At 61.3% G+C, this 18,482-nt stretch overlaps 2 protein-coding genes across 3 annotated transcripts in view; one reads left to right on the forward strand and one right to left on the reverse strand.

Annotated features, from left to right (window-relative positions):
• Positions 1-346: 346 nt before the first annotated feature.
• SLC19A1 (solute carrier family 19 member 1) lies at positions 347-3,164 on the forward strand (the record flags this gene model as incomplete). Its single annotated transcript, XM_082312092.1, has 5 exons — positions 347-523; positions 1,270-2,017; positions 2,290-2,482; positions 2,566-2,707; positions 2,818-3,164. 5 exons carry the CDS (start codon positions 347-349, stop codon positions 3,004-3,006), a joined length of 1,449 nt encoding a protein of 482 aa, XP_082168218.1. The 3' UTR covers positions 3,007-3,164.
• A 119-nt stretch (positions 3,165-3,283) lies between these two features.
• Positions 3,284-18,482, reverse strand: part of COL18A1 (collagen type XVIII alpha 1 chain) — a 41,004-nt gene continuing 25,805 nt past the window's right edge. For both annotated transcript variants that reach the window (XM_082312091.1, XM_082312090.1), the window contains 41 exons: positions 17,027-17,571; positions 14,058-14,141; positions 13,906-13,965; positions 13,585-13,723; positions 13,362-13,465; positions 13,247-13,273; positions 12,980-13,150; positions 12,848-12,874; positions 12,694-12,756; positions 12,501-12,587; positions 12,300-12,353; positions 12,076-12,225; positions 11,864-11,926; positions 11,605-11,649; positions 10,487-10,627; positions 10,328-10,399; positions 10,188-10,214; positions 10,014-10,058; positions 9,806-9,868; positions 9,355-9,390; positions 9,194-9,283; positions 8,987-9,016; positions 8,854-8,880; positions 8,570-8,632; positions 8,343-8,417; positions 8,214-8,249; positions 8,038-8,091; positions 7,739-7,813; positions 7,449-7,520; positions 7,196-7,238; positions 6,994-7,056; positions 6,854-6,897; positions 6,625-6,747; positions 6,388-6,532; positions 6,152-6,225; positions 5,943-6,071; positions 5,723-5,758; positions 5,332-5,604; positions 5,051-5,248; positions 4,744-4,859; positions 3,284-4,650 (listed from right to left, as the gene is read on the reverse strand). In XM_082312091.1, coding sequence (XP_082168217.1) covers positions 4,437-4,650; positions 4,744-4,859; positions 5,051-5,248; positions 5,332-5,604; positions 5,723-5,758; positions 5,943-6,071; positions 6,152-6,225; positions 6,388-6,532; positions 6,625-6,747; positions 6,854-6,897; positions 6,994-7,056; positions 7,196-7,238; positions 7,449-7,520; positions 7,739-7,813; positions 8,038-8,091; positions 8,214-8,249; positions 8,343-8,417; positions 8,570-8,632; positions 8,854-8,880; positions 8,987-9,016; positions 9,194-9,283; positions 9,355-9,390; positions 9,806-9,868; positions 10,014-10,058; positions 10,188-10,214; positions 10,328-10,399; positions 10,487-10,627; positions 11,605-11,649; positions 11,864-11,926; positions 12,076-12,225; positions 12,300-12,353; positions 12,501-12,587; positions 12,694-12,756; positions 12,848-12,874; positions 12,980-13,150; positions 13,247-13,273; positions 13,362-13,465; positions 13,585-13,723; positions 13,906-13,965; positions 14,058-14,141; positions 17,027-17,571 — 3,983 coding nt within the window. In that variant the 3' untranslated portion in view covers positions 3,284-4,436. The remainder of the gene's footprint in view (positions 4,651-4,743; positions 4,860-5,050; positions 5,249-5,331; positions 5,605-5,722; positions 5,759-5,942; positions 6,072-6,151; positions 6,226-6,387; positions 6,533-6,624; positions 6,748-6,853; positions 6,898-6,993; positions 7,057-7,195; positions 7,239-7,448; positions 7,521-7,738; positions 7,814-8,037; positions 8,092-8,213; positions 8,250-8,342; positions 8,418-8,569; positions 8,633-8,853; positions 8,881-8,986; positions 9,017-9,193; positions 9,284-9,354; positions 9,391-9,805; positions 9,869-10,013; positions 10,059-10,187; positions 10,215-10,327; positions 10,400-10,486; positions 10,628-11,604; positions 11,650-11,863; positions 11,927-12,075; positions 12,226-12,299; positions 12,354-12,500; positions 12,588-12,693; positions 12,757-12,847; positions 12,875-12,979; positions 13,151-13,246; positions 13,274-13,361; positions 13,466-13,584; positions 13,724-13,905; positions 13,966-14,057; positions 14,142-17,026; positions 17,572-18,482) is intronic.

Raw genomic sequence — 18,482 nt, forward strand, 5'->3', positions numbered from 1 at the left:
CCCGCCACAGAGCCGGGCACTTTATGCATCCAGGCTCTTTTATACGGGATTTACAAATGCTGCCTGAAATGGGCCCCCCCACTTTTGCACAGCAAGACGTGCAGCTGCTTTTCTTCTTGCAAGAACATCTCCTGGGGAGAAGGTAGTGGTATTTATTTGCCTTGCGATTATGGAGGAATTTGAGCCCGTGCCAAATGCTGCTTTCTCCCCAGAAACTGCAGCGACGTGGCTTTCAATGTCTCAGAGAGCGCTTGCGGCCAGAGAGGTGCTGCCTGGCCCAGCAAAGCCCATCTAGCTGACAGTCCCCAGGATAACGCTGCTGTCCTGCTGCAGAGCCGGCGGAGCCATGCCCAAGAAGGATGATGATGCCAAAAAGCCAGCATCGGAGACGGTGCTGGACCAGCGCTGGAAACTACAAGTCTTCTACCTCTGCTTCTACGGCTTCATGACACAGATCCGGCCTGGGGAGAGCTTCATCACCCCGTATCTCCTGGGGCCCAACAAGAACTTCACACAGGCAGAGGTGAGCCACGGGTCCCCCTTGGTGTCCCTCTTTCCAGACATGATCACCACCCTGGGGCTGGCTAGAGCATCCTTCTGTGGTCCTAGGGTGTGGAGGGGTGCAGGCGTGCCACATCCCAGGCAAGGCAGTGTGTGGTGACACATAGCAGTGCTTTTTGGGGGGGAGAAGGTGGTGTGGTATGGGTCCAGCTGGCAGCATGTCCCTGTCTCACTGGGCTGCGAGGTCACCCTGTCCCTTAAGTCCCAGGCTCAACTTTCCCCAGCATAAGACCTCGTGCCCAGGCTGGCAATGGATTTTGGGAGGTGATACCTGACCTGTGCCTGCCTGGGCAGCCAGTGGGATGCCAGGAGGGTGCCGGGCTGGGAGAAGCCCCGTCCCATCCCACCAGGGAGACCCTCCCATGCTGGCGCGGTGCACAGTGGGGGGCACAGGGCTGGGCACTGCCGGGCTGCTGGCAACGATGGGGTTAGACGAGGAGGGGCCACATGTCGTCGTCCCCCAACCAAGAGATTCTGGCCCTGGTCCCAGCAGGCTGCTGTGTCCGTGGGAACGCTGTGTTCCCGGCACAGGAGGGGGCCAGTGCTCAGCCAAGCCCCTGGCTGAGCACACCATGGGCCACATTCCTCCCCGAGGAGGTGCTGTGATGAGGGTCAGTGGCTGGTGCTCAGCCAAACCGTGCTCCTCCAGACTGGGGACGTCCCCCAGGGACGTGTCCCATGCTCAGCCCCTCCTTGCATGCATGGCAGGTGACCAACATGATCATGCCGGTGCTGACCTACTCCTACATGGCTGTGCTGGTGCCCATCTTCCTGCTGACGGACTACCTGCGCTACAAGCCTGTGCTGGTGCTGCAGAGCCTGAGCCACGTCTCCATCTGGCTGCTGCTGGTGTTCGGCACCTCTGTCCTGGCCATGCAGCTGATGGAGTTCTTCTATGGTGTCACCATGGCTGCCCGCATCGCCTACTCCTCCTACATCTTCTCCCTTGTTGCCCCATCCCGCTACCAGCGTATGGCCAGCTATTCCCGCTCCGCTGTCCTCCTGGGCGTCTTCGCCAGCTCGGTGCTGGGCCAGCTCTGCGTCACCTTGGGCGACGTCTCCTTCCTCACCCTCAATTACGTCTCGTTGGGCTTTGTCAGCTTTGGCCTCGTCCTCACCCTCTTCCTTGAGCGGCCCCGGCGCAGCCTCTTCTTCAACCGGCCCAAGGAGGCCGGTGACGGGGTTGCGCCCGCTGAGCTGGACAAGATGGCCGGGGGGGATGGTGGTGGGGGGACAGGGGGCTGGCGGGAGGCGGTGCTGTGCCGTATGCTGCGAGAGGTGGGAGCGTTGGCTGGGCAACCCCAGGTCCGGCTCTGGTCCTTGTGGTGGGTCTTCAACTCAGCTGGTTACTACTTGATGCTGTACTACGTGCAGATCCTCTGGAACGAGATCTACCCCGCCACAGACAACCACCGGGTATACAACGGAGGGGTGGATGCCGCCTCCACGCTGCTGGGTATGCTCGCCTGGGCTGGGGACGCCGGGTATGCAGGGGGACACCCCCATCCCACTGCATCCCCTGGGAATGGCTACGGAAACCGGGGATATGGGAGGACCCCCCATCCCACTACGTCCCCTGGGAATGGCAATTCTTACATTTTTGGGGATGCAGCGGGTAGTTTGGCAGTGGTAATGAGCATCACTAGAGATGAGCATCACTAGGTTGGGAGATGCAAGGTAGGTCCCATGCTGTTGAGGTCTTCACAACATCCTTCATCCCCTCCCCAGGGGCTGGTGCCTCCTTTGCCGCCGGGTACGTGAAGATCCGCTGGACGCTGTGGTCGGAGCTGGTGATTGGAGTGGTGACAGCTTTCCAGGCAGGGCTGCTCCTGCTAATGACCACCACCAGCAACATCTGGCTGTGCTACGCTGCCTACGTCCTCTTCCGTGGCTCCTACCAGTTCCTGGTGCCTGTCGCCATGTGCGTGGTACCCCTGGGGACCTGCTCCCACCCCAGCAACCGGGCTGGCACCAGGGGCTCACCAGTTACCCCCTCTGTCACAGTTTCCAGATCGCTACCTCCCTCTCCAAAGAGCTCTGCGCACTGGTCTTTGGGGTTAACACTTTCTTCGCCACTGTGTTGAAGACCATCATCACCATCATCGTAGCCGACAAGAGGGGCTTGGGCTTGTCTGTGCATCCCCAGGTAGGGATGTGGGGCACCTAGCATGGAGGTGGTCCCCTAATGATGTGGGATAAAGCGGGGGGGGGAGGGGGGGGGCTGCAAGCATCACTTTCTCCCCACCTCTCTTGCAGTTTTACGTGTATTTCGGCTACTTCACGCTGTTGGCGGTGGTCTACCTGCTGGCGGCCGTCAGTGTGGGCATCCGGCACATCCGCTGCAAGCAGCCAGGGGAGCTGGCCTTGGCCAAGGAGCCGTGCCAGCTCCCCACCGAGGTGCCGGCACAGGAGAAGAGCGCGGAGGCAGGCGCCGTGCAAGCCTGAGCACCAGCACCGTGACCACTGCAGCCGGGTCTTGGCTCCATAAGTCAGAGTCAACATCACCATGTGCTTTGTCTCCCATTCTGCTGGTGGTCTGGCCCGTTGAGGACATACTCCTTGGGACCCATTTTCTGCTCCATAGGGGCAGGGCTGTGCCCCCCCGAGCTACAAACACAACCAGAGCAGGGGCAGGATGCCCGCCAAGTACTACACAGGGGTACGGATGGAGTCCGGGGGGGTCTCCCAGCCACCAGCTCCCCATCATCTTGCGGAGCCAGGCTACAAGAGGATAACGTGTCTTTATTCAGTGCCTTTAGAAAATGGTTTATAGGACACAACCAAAAAAAAAAAAAAAAGATCCACAGGCTGCATTAATTACACAAAATTCAGTAGACTGTAAGAAATATGTGTGACTCGCACAGCTTTTATGGTAATAATTTCCATACAATAATAAAAAGCTAGGTACGGATTTACTTTTTCTTTCTTTTTTGTTTTTTAGCACCTTGGATTTGCCCACACCAATTCAAACCAGCTTTGCTGCGCCTTGGCCCTTAGAGCGCTGCAAGGGTGGCACGGGGAGGGGGGTTGATGGCAGTGCCTGCCCTCAGTACCATGCATGTTCAACACGCACACCCTCGTAAACACACGCCAAGGGCATGCCTGGCCCCACGTTGGGGCCTCCCCATCGTCTCGGTCCCCGTGCTGGCCTGGGTGTGGCTGTACCCGGGGTGAGGGGCGCAGCGGGGATGGGGGGGACCAGACCCCCCCCAGGACTCATGAGCTGCTGGCCAGGGCGTGGAGGTGAGGATGATTATTGGAGGCTGGGTGGGATAGTCCTTACCTGGGGAGGACGGAGACCATCTCGGGGGGAGCCCCGGCACTGCCATAGGATGGTCCCTTGCTTGGTGGGATGCCGGGGTTTTGGCTGGAGAAGACCCCATGGCCCCAGCAGTGGGGATTTGGGTCTGGCCCTGAGCTCCTGGCGAGGACAGTGCAGGGCTGGGCGGGGCGGGTGTGTCAGAGAAACCCCTCCAAGGCTTTCCAGGAGGGCATACCACGTGGCCATGCTGAAATCTCCCTACCGAGCATCCTCCTGCCCAGCCACCCCAAAAAGAGCATCCAAGTGGGTGGTGGATGCAAGCTGAAGTGGTTAAATATCAGGGGTTAGAAGAGAAATGGAGCGAGAGGAGGAGGAGGAAGGCAGCCAGCCCATGGCTGCCCTGCCCCAGAGTGAGACATGAGCCCCTGCCGACCCAGGGCAGGGGCGATGGCAATATTCTTTGGCTTCAGGTCTGTGGGAGAAGAAAATCCTGCGGGGCGAGGGCAGGAGATGGAGGGGCTGAGAACCACGGGGGTGCCAGGGTGCAGGCTGGCTCGACCCTCCCCGGGGAGATGTGAGGTACCCAGGGGACGGGGCGGGGGACAGGGGGGTGTCACTTTTTGGCAGCAGTCATGAAGCTGTTCTCGATGCAGAGGACAATGAAGGCGTGCTGGCAGCTGCTGGCCGCCTGCTCCAGCAGCTTGCCGGAGCCCAGCGAAGAAGCCTGGCCAGTGGCAGTGCGCTCCTCTGTCCGCCACGTCTCACAGTAGCTCTCGGGCAAGCGCCGGCCCTTGGCATCCGAGCCGTGCCACATGCTCTTCTGCGGCCTGGAAAGGAGAAAGGTGGGGGGATGCTGCTGCCCCTACCGCGGTCTAGACCCCCATCTCCCCTCCTTCCCCATCACTCGATCCCATGCTCACCATCCTGCATCCCTCAGGACATCTCGGCCGTCGAAAGAGAGGATGCGGGCACCAGCTCGCAGCGGGGCCCCGCTGCCCGTGAAAAGGGCTTCCCAGTTACTGAAGAGCACTTCGTCCTGATGCGGGAGTGGAAAAAGGGGGGGGGAGGTCAGCCCTGCCTGCTCCCTGAGAGCATCACAGGAGGTCTGAGCCCCGGCAGCCCCCAGGGAGGGGATGCTCCATGGTCACTGCTGTGCAGATGGATGAGTGCTTTGGGATGCTCTGCGTCCCTTGGAGCTCGCGGGGTCTCAGGAAAGGACACACATACCCGGAGGTTGACGATTGGCACGGTGGCACGGTCGGCCCTGCGCACGATGCTGTAGAGGTCCTGCAGGCGGGAGGAGAGGAAGGCGCGGAAGGTGCCGGCCAGCCCGACCTGCCGGGCTTGCTGGAAGCACTGGAAGTCAGCGCCCCGGATACCACGCATGCCACCACTCAGCGGGGCGTTCAGGGCCACCAGGTGAAGCTGCCAAGAGGGGACAACAAGGATTGAGGTACACGGCTTTGGCCACCATCATTGCCTCCCCTTGGCCGGAACGCGGCACTCACGGCGGGCTGGAAGTCCTCGTGCACGTGGGCGGCCACGGGGGCTGGATCCGGCCGGCGGTGGATGTAGTAGCTGTTGAGGAGTTCATGCTGGTGATGGAGCAGGGGTTGTTCAGGCAGGCGGTGCTGGTTGGCCACCACCTCATCCCCGCGCCAGGGTCGGGCAGTGGGAGGGGGGCTGTGGTTGCGGAGCGGGTGCAGAGGTCCATGGGGCTGGAGGGGGGGCTGGGGGCCAGCGTAGTGGATGCTGGGGAGCTTGTCGTACACCTCATTGTCCTGGGGAGCGGGGAGAGACAGGCAGAGGGTTGGTGCTGTCCTGGGCAGGGATGGTTAGGGATGGGGATGGTGACAGGGATGGGTGGATGGAGATGGGGATGGGGGACAGGGGACTCACCAGAGCTGAGCTGGGAACCAGGGTGTGCTCCTCCAGCTGCAAGTACATGCCACATCAGATCCCAGCCACCCCCCCTCCTCTTCCTTGTGCAAGGGTGGGGGGGAAGCCCGAGCATCCCCAAAAGATGCCACTGAAACCCCAGGGTGATGCTGCCTGCACCCCCTCAGAGCCGGGCAGTGCAAGCCAAGACGGGGTGCCCCCCTCGCACCCCCCAACTCACCAGCACCCGGCGGAAGCCCCCACGCAAGCGGACGTAGAGCTCTTGCCGGTCGGTCAGGAAGATGAGGCTGCCCTCGGGCAGCTCGTGCACGGCGCTCAGCATCGCCTGGTAGGTCGGCAGGGTGCGCAGCTGCGGGCACAGCCCAACAGGCAGCTCAGGGCTTGTCCAGCCACCCCGCGGGCAACCCCCTGTCCAGAGCCCCAACTCACCCCCAAGGATGTCCCGCTGGTGCCTGGTGGTCCGGGGGGTCCCGGTGGCCCAGGGGGGCCAGGGATGCTGATAGCTGGGAGGAAGATGGGTGAGATGGAGCGGCCTGCAGCACGGGGCACGGGGAGGGGTGCAGGGGGTGTAGAGAGGGGTGCAGGGGGTGTAGAGAGGGATACAGGGGGTGCAGGGAGAGATGCAGGGTTAGCAGGCCTGTCCCTGCAGGGGCACAGGTACTCACCTTGTCTGTGGGGGCCTGGGAAGGAGGGTGGACCAGGGGGGCCGGGAGGGCCGGGGGGGCCCTGCCGCCCCTCATATCCGATACCGGGTGGGCCCTGAGGTCCGGGAGGCCCCGGTGGCCCAACAATACTGTCCCCCTTGGGACCCTAGGCAGTGTGAGAGAGCATCCCTGGAGCAAAGCACCCAGGGATGCCGCCCTCCCATGCCCCCCTCATCCCCCATGCTGTGGTGTACTCACCGGCAGTCCGGGATAGCCCTGGGGCCCCGGAGGCCCTGGCAGCCCAGAGACGCTGGGACCATAGAGCGGGGTGCTGCCTGGCTCACCCTTCTCGCCCTTGGGACCTGCCTCCCCTTTGTCACCCTGCAGGATGGCACAGTCTTAGGGTAAACAGCCAGGGTGCACCCCAGTACCCCAAACCGTGCCACGTGCCGGCTCTGTGAGCTGCTGCTGGCAGGCAAAGGCTTACCCGCAGGTTAGCACCGAAGTGACTCAGGTCGTAGGGGAAGTGGCCTGTGGAAAGGGAGAGGGGAGAGGAGGGCAGAGGAGAGCTGGGGTGAGCACAAGCCACCCCCTGCCTGCCTCTGCCTGCAGGGATGGGTCACCCACCTGGGGGTCCTGGGGCTCCGGCATCGCCTTTCTCTCCCTTTTGTCCTGGAAACTGGTGGAAACCTGTGGGGAGCAGCAGAGAGAGGCTATCTCAGCACTGCAGCATCCTGGCTTTAATGGAGGGGGTTCTGTGTCTCCCCACCAGCCTTGTTGGGCGTCCCTGAACTGCCCCAAGGAGGCTGGGAGAGGGACACCCCCTTACCAGGGAAGGCTGGCAGCGCGGGATGGCTGGAGTCGCTGAAGGCCTGCAGGGATTCAAAGGAAGCAGCTGCAGAGACGGCAGCATCCTCAGGGACCCCCACCTTGATGTGATGCTGACGGCAGCCCCACATGCCAGCCCTGGCCAGGATGCCACTGGAGTGTCCCCCGTCCCCTCCAGCCAAGCAGGGGGCACTGGAGCGAACTGGTCACCAGCCCTCAGCTCCCCACATCGCAGTGACCATGTTGTTACTCACATTGCTGTTGTCGTAGACTATGCTGCCAGGCGGCCCAGGGGGCCCTGGGGGGCCTGGGGGTCCTGGGGGACCCTGCAGTGGGAGAGAAGATGCATCAGGGTACTGCAAAGTGGACAGTCCCCATGGCAGGGGGACACCAGGGCCATGCCCTGCCCCAGAGGGGCAACCAGCCCCTGAGAGAGGGAGGCATGTGCCCTTTGCCAGAGGGATTTAGGTCCCCAGGGAGATCCTCAGTGTGTGTGTCCCCATCTGCTGGGCCAGCAGCCCGGAGGGACTGCAGCAGCACTCACCCGCAAGCCCAGCACGCTACTGACATCCATGGGGTCACCCTTCTCGCCCTTCAGCCCGTTCATGCCAGGACGTCCCTGTGGATGAGCAGCACAGATGAGCCTCGTCCCTGTCCCCCTACCAGCTCTGGGGTGACACCCTGGAATCACCGCTGGCACCCCGGAATCACCCCACCCCTCGGCACCACAGGGACACGATGGGGTTTGGGGTTCAGTGGGTGCAAGACATGCAAACCAAGTGGGGGGGACACGGTGGAGGAGGTGATGGCCGAGGGGGCAAACAAACCGGGAGTGGGTCTTACAGGTCTGCCCGGAAAGCCGATCTCTCCTTTCATCCCTGCTCGTCCCTGGGGACCCTAGAGGGGAGAGAAGACGAGGATGGGGGTGCTCAGAGCGGGGGCACCCCCCATCTCCCTCTGCCCTGGATCAGCTCCATCCCTCCCTGTAGGATACGAGGAGGATGGCGATGGTGACTTACTGAGGGTCCCATCGGTCCCCGCAGCCCTGGCTCCCCCTGCAGACAGCGGAGACAGAAAGGGCATCACCACTGGGACCACCCGGTATCTGTTGCATGGGGACATGCCCCCCGTTCCCGTGGCACACCCACCTTTTCTCCTTTCACCTTTGCAGTGACCACGGTCCCATCAGGGCTGATGATGACGCCAGGCTCCCCCTTTTCTCCCTGCAAGAGAGGAGGAGGCGCGAGGGGAGATGGAGGGACCAGGCTCCCTCCCACGGTGGGGCTGGCATCACCACCGGGACCTGGTGGCCAGGCAGGATGGGGGACCAGGAGCGTGACCACCCCACAGAGTAGAGCTGGCCTGGAGCAGTTACCTTCAAGCCTGGGGAGCCCTGGGGACCAGACGATCCCCGGTCTCCTTTTGGTCCCACCGGTCCCTGGAGGGAGGAGCGCAGAGCTCGTATCAGCTCCGACCCACCAACAGCAGACCCCAATGACCCCCTGGCATTGCTGCAGCAGGACCAGCAACCAGAGGTTTCACCAAAGCATACCCAGAGCTTTCATTCTGACTCCCTTTTCTGGTGCCCAGGCACTGCCCCATGCCCCACTGTGGGCACCAGTGCCACCCCTGCGGTCCCCAGGCCCGCCACCAACTCACCGGGAAGCCGGCGTGACCCGGTCTACCCTGCAGAGAGAAGCAGAGATGCTTGTATGAGCAAACCCCCTCTTTCCAAGAACCCCGGTGCCCTCTGGGCACTGCCAGGGGTTGCGGGTGGCAGGGGGGCACCTACCTCTGGACCGGGCAAAGCCGCCAAAGACTTCTGGAAAAAGACAAAACAAGGTTTTTCACCCTGATCTTTGCTCTGAAGAGGTAAGAGCTCCTGAAGAAGTCTCTCTTGGTCCCCCCGCATGATGGGCGCTGGGCAGGCCCCTTCCCTTCCCCCCTCCCCCAATTTTAGCTCCCCCAAGCTGCAGTGAAGCCAGGACCCATCACTTACATCTTCGCTTGAGACAGTGATGACCTGTCCAGGGGGACCAGGTGGACCAGGGGGGCCAGGCAGCCCCACACCATCTTGGCCTCGATCGCCCTGGAAGACACAAGCCATCAACCCCAGGGCCACTGCTGACCAGTCCCTGTCCCCAGCCCAGTGGCACCTACCTTCTCACCAGGGCTGCCTCTGTCACCTTTGGGTCCCTGGAAGGAGGAGCAGGCAGGGGTGAGCTTCCCATTTGGCACCACAGACAGCGGGACCCTGGCTCACAGGTGGAGACTCTCTCCTGCCTGCGGCTCAGTAGAACTTTTCAGGCCACCCTCCCTGCCGTAAGGCCCAGGCAGCGAGCCAGGGTGGGACGCTTTTGGGCAGAGGTGATGGCGAGCAGAGTGGCAAGCTGATACGTATGGGGTCCCAAGCAGTGTGGGCACCCCTGGCACACGGTGAGCCTGGTCCCAGAGCAGAGGAACAGCCAAAGGCACAGGGGGGGTGGATTTTGGCTTCTGGGATGGATTTTGGCTGGTGGGGATGGAGCTGCTGCAAGTGGCCCTGTAGCACGCAAGGGTGCCCTGCCTGGAGGGAGGGGCGCTTCTGCAAAGGGGGGACTGATGCTCCTACCTGCGGTCCGGGGAAGCCCTCCAGTCCAGGGCGGCCGTCCACACCGGGCACACCAGCATCTCCCTGCAACAAGGTGCGGGAAAGGGCAAGATGCAGTACAGAGCATCCTCCCAACAGCCCCAGGTTGGGGAGCACAGGGGTCCTCCCCAGCAGCCCACCAACCCCAGAGGCTCACACACAGCCCGTCCTGACCTCTCAGTGCTCCTACCTTTGGTCCTGGCAAGCCAGGCTGCCCAGGGCTGCCGACCTCCCCCTGCAAGGAAACAGTTGTCAGAGCAGGAGCATCCCCACGAGCTGCCTGTGGGCATACTGCAAGGATGGAGCCAGGCTCCTGCAGCTGGCTGCATTAAAGGGCAAGGAAGGCATTTGAAGGTCTCCTCACCTTCACCCCCCGCAGTCCCGGCACCCCCTGCAAGCAACAAGAAGGGGGCTATGAGTGTGGGGAAATGGCAGGGGACACAATGGCAGAGGATGCCCCGGGAAGCCCAGGATGGAGGGGAGGGAAGGAGCAAGAGCAGTTACCTGTGGTCCTTCAGGTCCGGGTGGTCCAGGGGAGCTGGTGGCGAATGGCAGCCCCGAGCCCTCCATGTCACCCTAGGCAGGGGGAGAGAAGGGGCTGAGCTGCATCTGCCCCCCACTCCAGTTTATCCCACCCCCCCCATCACAAGGGTGATCACTTACAAATCCAGCCTCGTAGCCTGGCCCTGGTGGTCCCGGGAGACCAGGGGGCCCTGGCTGCCCTCGGGGTCCAATGGGCCCAGGAAGGCCAGCTAACCCCATTTCTCCTGGGGCTCCTGCTGGTCCCATTTCTCCCTTGCTGCCCTGCAAAGGGGAGAAGAAAAAAAAGGGGACAGATGGGATGAGGTGGCAATGGTCCCTGCCTGAAGCCTGCAAGCGGGAGGCAGCACATCCCCTCCCACATCCCCAAACTGCCCCCTGGGACAGGGCACGGATGCTTCCCTGTCTCCAGGGCAGAGGGGCTTTGTGGGACAGGGGATCGCCCACCTCCAGCTTTCCTCGTCCCGGCTGTCCTTGCATGGCCCTGGCTCCCTGTGCGATGTGCACAGTGGCCACCAGAGGCTCGTCTAAAATCATAAATGTGATTTTTTTTTTCGCATGCATGCATTGCCAGCTCCAATGCGGCGGCAGAACTCAGCACGGAGGGGAGATGCTCACAGGCACCCTTGCACTTTGCTACGGGTCTCCAAGTGGCAGGATCAGTCCTTACACCCACTGCCACCCCATCTACCCTCTCAGTATTGGCAGCGTTAATAAACCTTAACTTTTGAGGCTCTTGCCCCCAGCTCAGGCTGCGATGGATGGGTCATCCCAAGGGGCATCCTGGCCCCTGAGGGAGGGGAGGGTGATCATGCGCGTCCCAGCAAGCCTTCACTTCCACCCTTGGGAATGTGGGGCGGAAAGAAGCTTGTGCAGGCAGGCAGAAGAGTAATGCGCAGAAGATGAGGTGTTTCCCAGTGGGGTGCGGGCACCCAAAACCCTCCATGCAAACCCTCTTCCATGCCTTGAAACACCTGCTTTGGCTTGCCTGCCCACTTCTGGAGGCAGCAGTACCTGGACCAAAGCCAAGCAAGGGTGGTGGGAGGCCAGTGAGCATCCCAGGAGTGGGCGGTGGCTCCACACACCCTCGAGCCACAGTACTGCTCTGCTCTGGGAGGAACCCAAATGCCAGCATCCCCCTCCCCGCTTTGGCACGAGGTGGCCCCCCAAGCAGCATCCCTGCCTCCAGTCTGCAATGCACATGGGACCCCCTGCAGAGAAACCTGCTCCAGGCACAGTACCTTGGGTCCCGGTGCACCGGGGAGGCCGAGGTCACCCACATCACCCTGGGGAGGAGGAGGAAGGAGAAGAGGGTGTGAAGAAGCTGCCTTGCTCCAAGAGCAGGTTGATGCTCTCCAGTCTGGGGATGGAGGAAGCTGGGACCTCCCGGAGATGTGCCAGGGGACCGAGCATCAGCTGCTGCGGCTCCCCTGGGGTGCCAGCTGCCCCACAGGGGAGCCATGATGTGCTCCCAGGGGACATGGGACAGGGGACACTCACCCGCTCTCCTTTGGGCCCCGGCTGCCCAGCCGCCCCGTCTCTTCCAGGAGGACCCTGAGGACCCTGCAAGATGCCCAGGAGCTGGCTCCAGCGCAGGGAAACCCTGCGGGGCTGGTGAGCACGGAAGCCCCCACTGCCACAGGAGGCAGTTACGGCCCCACCACCACGGGGTGGCCCTGGGGTGTGTCCCCTTGGCCACCCCATACACCTACCGCTGGCCCCGGGGGCCCAGGGGTCCCATCCCTGCCCGGCAGCCCTGGAGGTCCCGGCAGGTCCGTGCGGTTCATCCCAAACCGTCCCGGTTCCCCTGGCAAACCAGGCACACCGGGTGGCCCTGGAGGACCGGGTGGCCCTCGTGGACCCTACAAGAGAAGGAGAGGACGATGGCTGAGCATGTCCCCCCACTCCCTGCCGGTAGGAGGGGACCTGCACTCACCCGCAGGCTCTCCAGGTCGCCGCCGAAACCAGAGCCCTCCATGTCGATGAAGGTCTGGGGGAGAAGCAGAAGGGTGATGTCAGACACCGACAGCCAGGGCTGGGGTGCTCAGCGGCGCAGGGATGCTGCCTGGGGCCCGGTGGCAGCATCCCGCTCCTCCATGCCTCCCCCCCCCAACCCTGTGTCCCAGGGGCCACCTACCAGCTTGTCATGCTTGGAGGAGGGTCCTGGTGGTCCCGGGGGACCAGGTGGTCCAGGGGGTCCCCTCGGCCCCACGCCTGGGTCACCCTGGCACAGGGGAGAGAGCGTGGTTTGCAAGCGTAGCCCAGCCGCTGGTGAGAGGACGGGGGGGCAGCAGCGTGTGCTGTCCCCCCACACCAGCACTGGTACTCACCTTCTCCCCCTTCAGACCGGGCTCCCCTGGCATCCCAGGGAACCCCTGTGGTCCCATATCACCCTGCGAAGGGGAGCAGTGGGGGGTCAGCAGGCGGCGAGGCAAGGGGGTGGCTGGCACCCATTGCCCCGCCACACCCCCCCACCCCACTTACGGGTTTGCCATCCTCGCCGGGATCGCCCTAGGGGTGGCAGAGAGGGGAGAGGTCAGTGTGCAGGCAGGCAGGCAGGCAAGCAGGCAGGGGTGGGGGAGAGGGGACACCCAAGGGGTGGGGGGTTTGACTCACAGGCTCACCGTCCCTGCCAGGGGCTCCGTCCTTCCCTGGCGGCCCTGGGGGACCGGTGACTTGCTCCACCATCAAGCTGTCAGTGTGACGCGAGAGGGTCCCAGGGGGGCCAGGATCGCCCGGCTCCCCTTTCTGGCCCTTGGAGCCCGGGTAGCCAAATCCAGCACTGCCCTGGGGAGCGGACAGAAATGGCGATGGGTGGCACATCCCCCGGGGTGGCAGCCCAGGCAGGCATGGCTTTGCCCCAGCTCCCCCTGAGATGCTCACCTTAATGCCCAGTTCTCCTTTCTCCCCCTGAGGGATAGAAACAAAGCGAAGCAGGTGTCAAACACGGACAGGTCAGTGTCATCCTCGAGCCCCTGGGATCCCCCCTCTCACCCACCTTTTCACCCTTGACACTGCCCATACCCACGATGCTGCCGGTCCCTGAGTCCCCTTTCAGGCCACGCTCACCCTTCTCCCCCTTTTCGCCTTTGGGGCCGGTGCCTGTGGAAAGGCAAAAGGGACCCGGTCATGCTCGGGGACAATCACCCCATCACATCCCCACTGGTGTGCCCCAGGGCCAGCTGGCATGGCAGGGAAGGGGATGCTGCTGTCGGCATTACCTCCTGCGGAGACCTGCAGTGTCTCCTCTGCTCTGGTCCTCTCGGCATGCTGCGGGGAGCCCCCGCCGCTCCTCGGCCCACTGCCCACTGCCACAGGGGGAGAGGTGACGGGGAGAGCATCCACCAGCCCCGGAACACCCTGTGCCAACAATAAGGGGACACTGCGATGCTGTTCACCTCCTGGCGCCCTCTCAAAAGGGACAAGTGCCGGGACACCATCGGGCATCCCAGGACCTCGACCATGGAGGCCACCCAGCCCTCCTCATCCCTAAAATCCTGGGGTCCTGCCACTGAGTGCAACACCCGCGGGCACTAACTCACCCTGTCTTTCCCCGAGGGTTGGTGTCCACCTTCTGCCCCGCTGCCAAAATCGCCAGAGACCTGCATTTGCCCGGCAAAAAGGGGCCAGGGGTCAGCCGGGAGCATGGGACAGCAGCCCCCCAGCCTGCCCCAGCCAGGCTTCCAGCGCTCACCTCCTCAGTGTCGTCCTCCTCTTCCTCACACTGGCGCTCGGCTGCCCGTGGGTCCCCTTGCAGCTTCAAGTCGGCAATCACCCCCTGGAGGGAAACCACATCGAGGGCTGCCACAGATGGGTTTGCACCATGGACAGACACGCGCCACAAGCCACCCCGCAGCGTGATGTGACCTGCTGTGCCACCCAGCCATCACGTCCCCGAGTGCCCTGCGTACATCAGGCTCTTTCACCTGGTGTGGACAGTGCTTCCCATTTGAACATCCATGTCCAGGCACAGCGAGGTTTCAGCCTTGCAGCCCCAGTCCCCAGCGCCACCAGCATGGCTCGACAAGCCATTGGGAAAAGCCCTGTGCCAGCAGCGGCACCAGGCCGGCCAAGCAGAGGTGGCAGCCAGGATCTGGCCAGCCAGACAGCAATGCTTTGTCCATGGTCCTCATTCCCCATCTCCAGAGGGCTTCCCAGCTGCAGACAGCTTCTCTGCTGCAAGCAAGGGCTGCTGGCAGGTCCCAGTCCACTGCAGCCCTGGTTTTGTATTTCTTAGGCTAATCTGCACTTCCTTACCATTTATTCGGGTTTTGCAAGCACTGTGTGCATCCAAACTGCTTGTTTATACAAGTAAATGCCACAAATTCCTTCCTAAGGCTGCTGCCTCCAGACAAACCCCTGCAGCCGAGCTACCTGCACTGCCCGGGAGGGCAGCATCCCCGTATTGACCAGGGAGGGTGTGTGGCTACCACCCTGAATCTCATGGCTCCCACAGCAAGCGGCGTCACCCAGCACATCTCAGAGCCCAGCCCAGGTCCTTGCTGCTGGGATGGGGCATGGAGACACTGCTGGGATGGGATGCTGCCGGGATGGGATGCTGCCCATCCCTCTGATCTCGGTGGGAAGGTGTCGGGGACCATGCTGGGAAGCGAGCTCAGAGAAGGCAGATACCTCCTGCTTGATGTCTCTTCTCTGGGCAAGACACCTAAAATAATATCTGGGCTCGCTTGGAAGAACAGCACACCACAGCCAGGAAAGAGCCGCACTCAGGAAACACAATGGGTTTAAGAAAACAAGAATCAGGGGCAGTTGCAGTTCAGCCAGGCTGGCTATGATATTATAATACGAATATATTATAAATACATTATATTATAGATATATAATAAATATATTATAAACATATTTTATTTTTATATCTATATAATAAATATATGTATCTATAAATCCCTCCCACAAGCAAATGCCCCTCAAGTGCGTTGTGACCCCCTCCAGCTGGCTGCCCTGGTGACAGCCGGCTATAATCCATCCCTCTCCTCCCCGCTGAGCACCAGCATCAAGCACAAGCTTTGATAAATGCAACACTCCAGCCTGCCCTTCCTGGTCCTGGGGCTTGCTGGAGGCATCAGAAATAATCCGGTTCCAGCCCTGAACCAAGGCATTCCCATGAGGGATGGTTATAAGGGCCCTTTGCAGCCCTTTTGCCCCAATAAAGGGGGCAGCAGCACTGTAGGTCTTATCATGCATCCAGCTGCAAACAAACCTTCCTGCCAGACCCCCGCTGAGACCCCATTTACAGTAACCCCCTTGATATCTGCTGTCCCAGGGGCTTCTGCATTACCTGCAGGCTTCACCCCTCCAGGTTTCATCCCAGTGACACAAAAGCAACTTGGGAAGAAGCACAGATGCCAGCTGAGAGCCCACCAGCAGCCCTCCAGCTGCCCATGAGCAGCTTGTCTCGCGGCTTGACTGAGGGCCAGATTTTAATCAGCTTGACGCCCTGTTAGTTCTAGATAACGCAAGCCAGGGCTGGTCGGCGATGGAAATACAGTCAGATGGAATGGCAGTCAGATGCCAAGGAGACATCCAAGCCCGTGCTCCCTGCTCCCACCTCGGCCGGCCGAGGCAGTCAGCCTCCATCCCTCGATGCCCAGCTATTCCCCGTGGGAAAACCGGGGGTGGGAGGTGGGATCAGGTGTTTGGCAAGCTCGGGAACATCATATGCTAGAAAGGCAGGAGTGCTTTGCTCTGCTTTGAGCTGTTGCTTTGCCTTCCAACTGGTGCCAAACCCTCTCCAGCTGGGGAGAGGAGTTCCTCCACGACCATGACCTGGCCCTCCCAGCAGGTTCAAGAGCAAAAAATTGCTCTTCAAGAGCAAAAGGGACCAACCCAAATCCCGGCACAAACTGGTCCCTAGCCCATCAATCATTAACCCTTCCGAGAGGAACTTTCCCTGCCCGAAGCGGTTTAACTGGGACTGCTGCAGCACTGCTCGTTAGTCAAGATGATGTTTAAGCTCAGAAACATGCTTTGCAAAGCTCCCCGGGAAAAGCATTGCTCCACTCAGCAGAGTGTTGCTGGGCAAACCATGCTCAACCCATGAGAAACCCGGGGGTGCAATCCTGAACTTTCCTCTCCTCAAGCACAGTGGGGGATTTCCACAGCAGCTGAGCATTTTCCCCACACTTTCCATAAACCTTATCTAGAGCATGTCATGCTCAAATCACTGGCTGAGCTATCACCTTCTCTCCTTGCTCTCCAAAGTCTTCCTGTAGATACCGCCCAATGTCAGCCAACAAAGATATGCTCTGGCCCAAGCATTTTTTCCAGCTAAGAGAGACATTTTACCTGCCAAACCAGCTCCTCCACCAAAGGAGTTGGGTATTTTTAGCAAAGGGGAGACTCGAGGAGGCTCAGCGTTTGCTGGAAAAGGTACAGGCAATGGTGGCTGCTGTAGCACAACCCCATCTCCTCCTGCTAGCCCACCTTGAGAGCTTTGCCTGGGTGAGTCCCAAGACAATAAAGTTGGTGGCATCTGAAGCTACCTTTCCCCACCATCTCAAGTGCCTCCTTCCCCAGTGACGCACATGGAGCATGGCCACTGGTTTGTCTTCTGGGCAAAGAGGTTGGTTCAACAGGCACAGGCTGGTGTCATGTCCCTCCAGCCTCACCCAGGCTTCTCCTTGGAGTGACGCAAGCCCTTACCTGGTATTTATCTGGGTCAGCTCCTCCAGCCTGAGCAACAAAGAGCCCTGAGCCATCTTCCAGCTCCATCTCATCTGGGGAGCGCTCGAAGTGGACCCGCTCATGCTCCTCACAGTCCAGGTAGAGAATGACTTCGTCCTCCTCCACGCTGATGGCAAAGCGCGTCCACTGATTGAGCAAGGTGGGCACGGTGAAGGTGGCTGCTACATATGAGCTTGGCGAGCCCGGCTCTGTGTAGTAGAAGATGATCTGCTGCTTGCCCAGCTGGAGCTCTGAGAGCTTGACGCCCACATAGATGATGCTCTGCGAGGAGTCCGTGATGGCAAAGAGCATGCCAGCCCGGGGGGTGGTGGGCTGGATGTGGAACAGGAGGGAAAAGTCCCGGTAGAAAGGGCTTGGCAGGTGGTACCGGGCCACCTGGCCCGTGTTGGCATTGGGGCCAAAGACGTAGCCGGGGTTGTTGTCGGGGCCATAAATTTTGAGGATCTCCTCTGGCGGGGGATCTCCAATCAGCTCCAGGAGGCTGACCTCAGTGCTCAGGTTCTCTGCAAGAGGAAGGGAAAGGGGATGGTCACAACCAGCCTGGCAAGGATGGTCACCCTCAGCAAGGTGCCTTGGGAGGACACCACTGGCCATGCCTCCCCCAAATGCCACTCTTGAGCTGCTCCCTCTACTCATCCTCCCCAGAGCCTGGGATTTTCCTTCAGGCTGCAGGTTGGCCAAGGCAGCAAAGCTCCTCGAGCCGCTCCCACCACACAATTGGGATGCGGCTCCCAAAATGTCACCCTCTCCCTGCTGCTGACCCTCTGACCACGGCCAGGACATCCCTGAGATGGGAGAAAACCAAAGGGATCTTGTACATGGTAGCAACATGGTGCAGGCAGTGGGGGATGCTGCCAGAGCACCGGGATGCTGAACAACCACAGAGCCGCACGGAAGTGTGTTGCATCTGTACCTGCTCGGGGGTCACGGTGACCCCCCCACATCATCCCAGGACAACCTCAAGGGGTCACCCTGGCTGGGAATAAATCAGAGCCATCCCCTTGCAACACGCTGGGAATTGGGCTCAAGCCAGCGTGCCCCGTCAGCTTCCCAGATGACCTCAGTTTGGAGCTCGCCTCCTTTCCCAACTCCTTTTTCTCAAGGCGCTTGGGGAAGTTCTGCTCAGGACGGTCTCTCCTACCCGACGCAGCTGAACATCTGGCCGGGGCGAGCCAGCCCTCTGTACGCCAGCTCCTGTTGTTTTGGCAGCAGGCACATCCCCTCATCGCCCACACACCGGGCGCTGGATTCCTCCTCTCCTATGTCAACTGCTCGGGGCGAGTGCCAACTCAATGGGATTGAGCACGCCGGGTGCTTTTTAACTCTGCATTTCCCGGGAGTGAGGAAATCCAACCACCCTGGCTCCAAAACAGCCGAGGGCTCCACACTGAGAACAGATGCCTGGTGCCGATTT

This window comes from Platalea leucorodia (assembly GCF_965183815.1).
Source record: "Platalea leucorodia genome assembly, chromosome: 5".
Lineage (NCBI taxonomy): Eukaryota > Metazoa > Chordata > Aves > Pelecaniformes > Threskiornithidae > Platalea > Platalea leucorodia.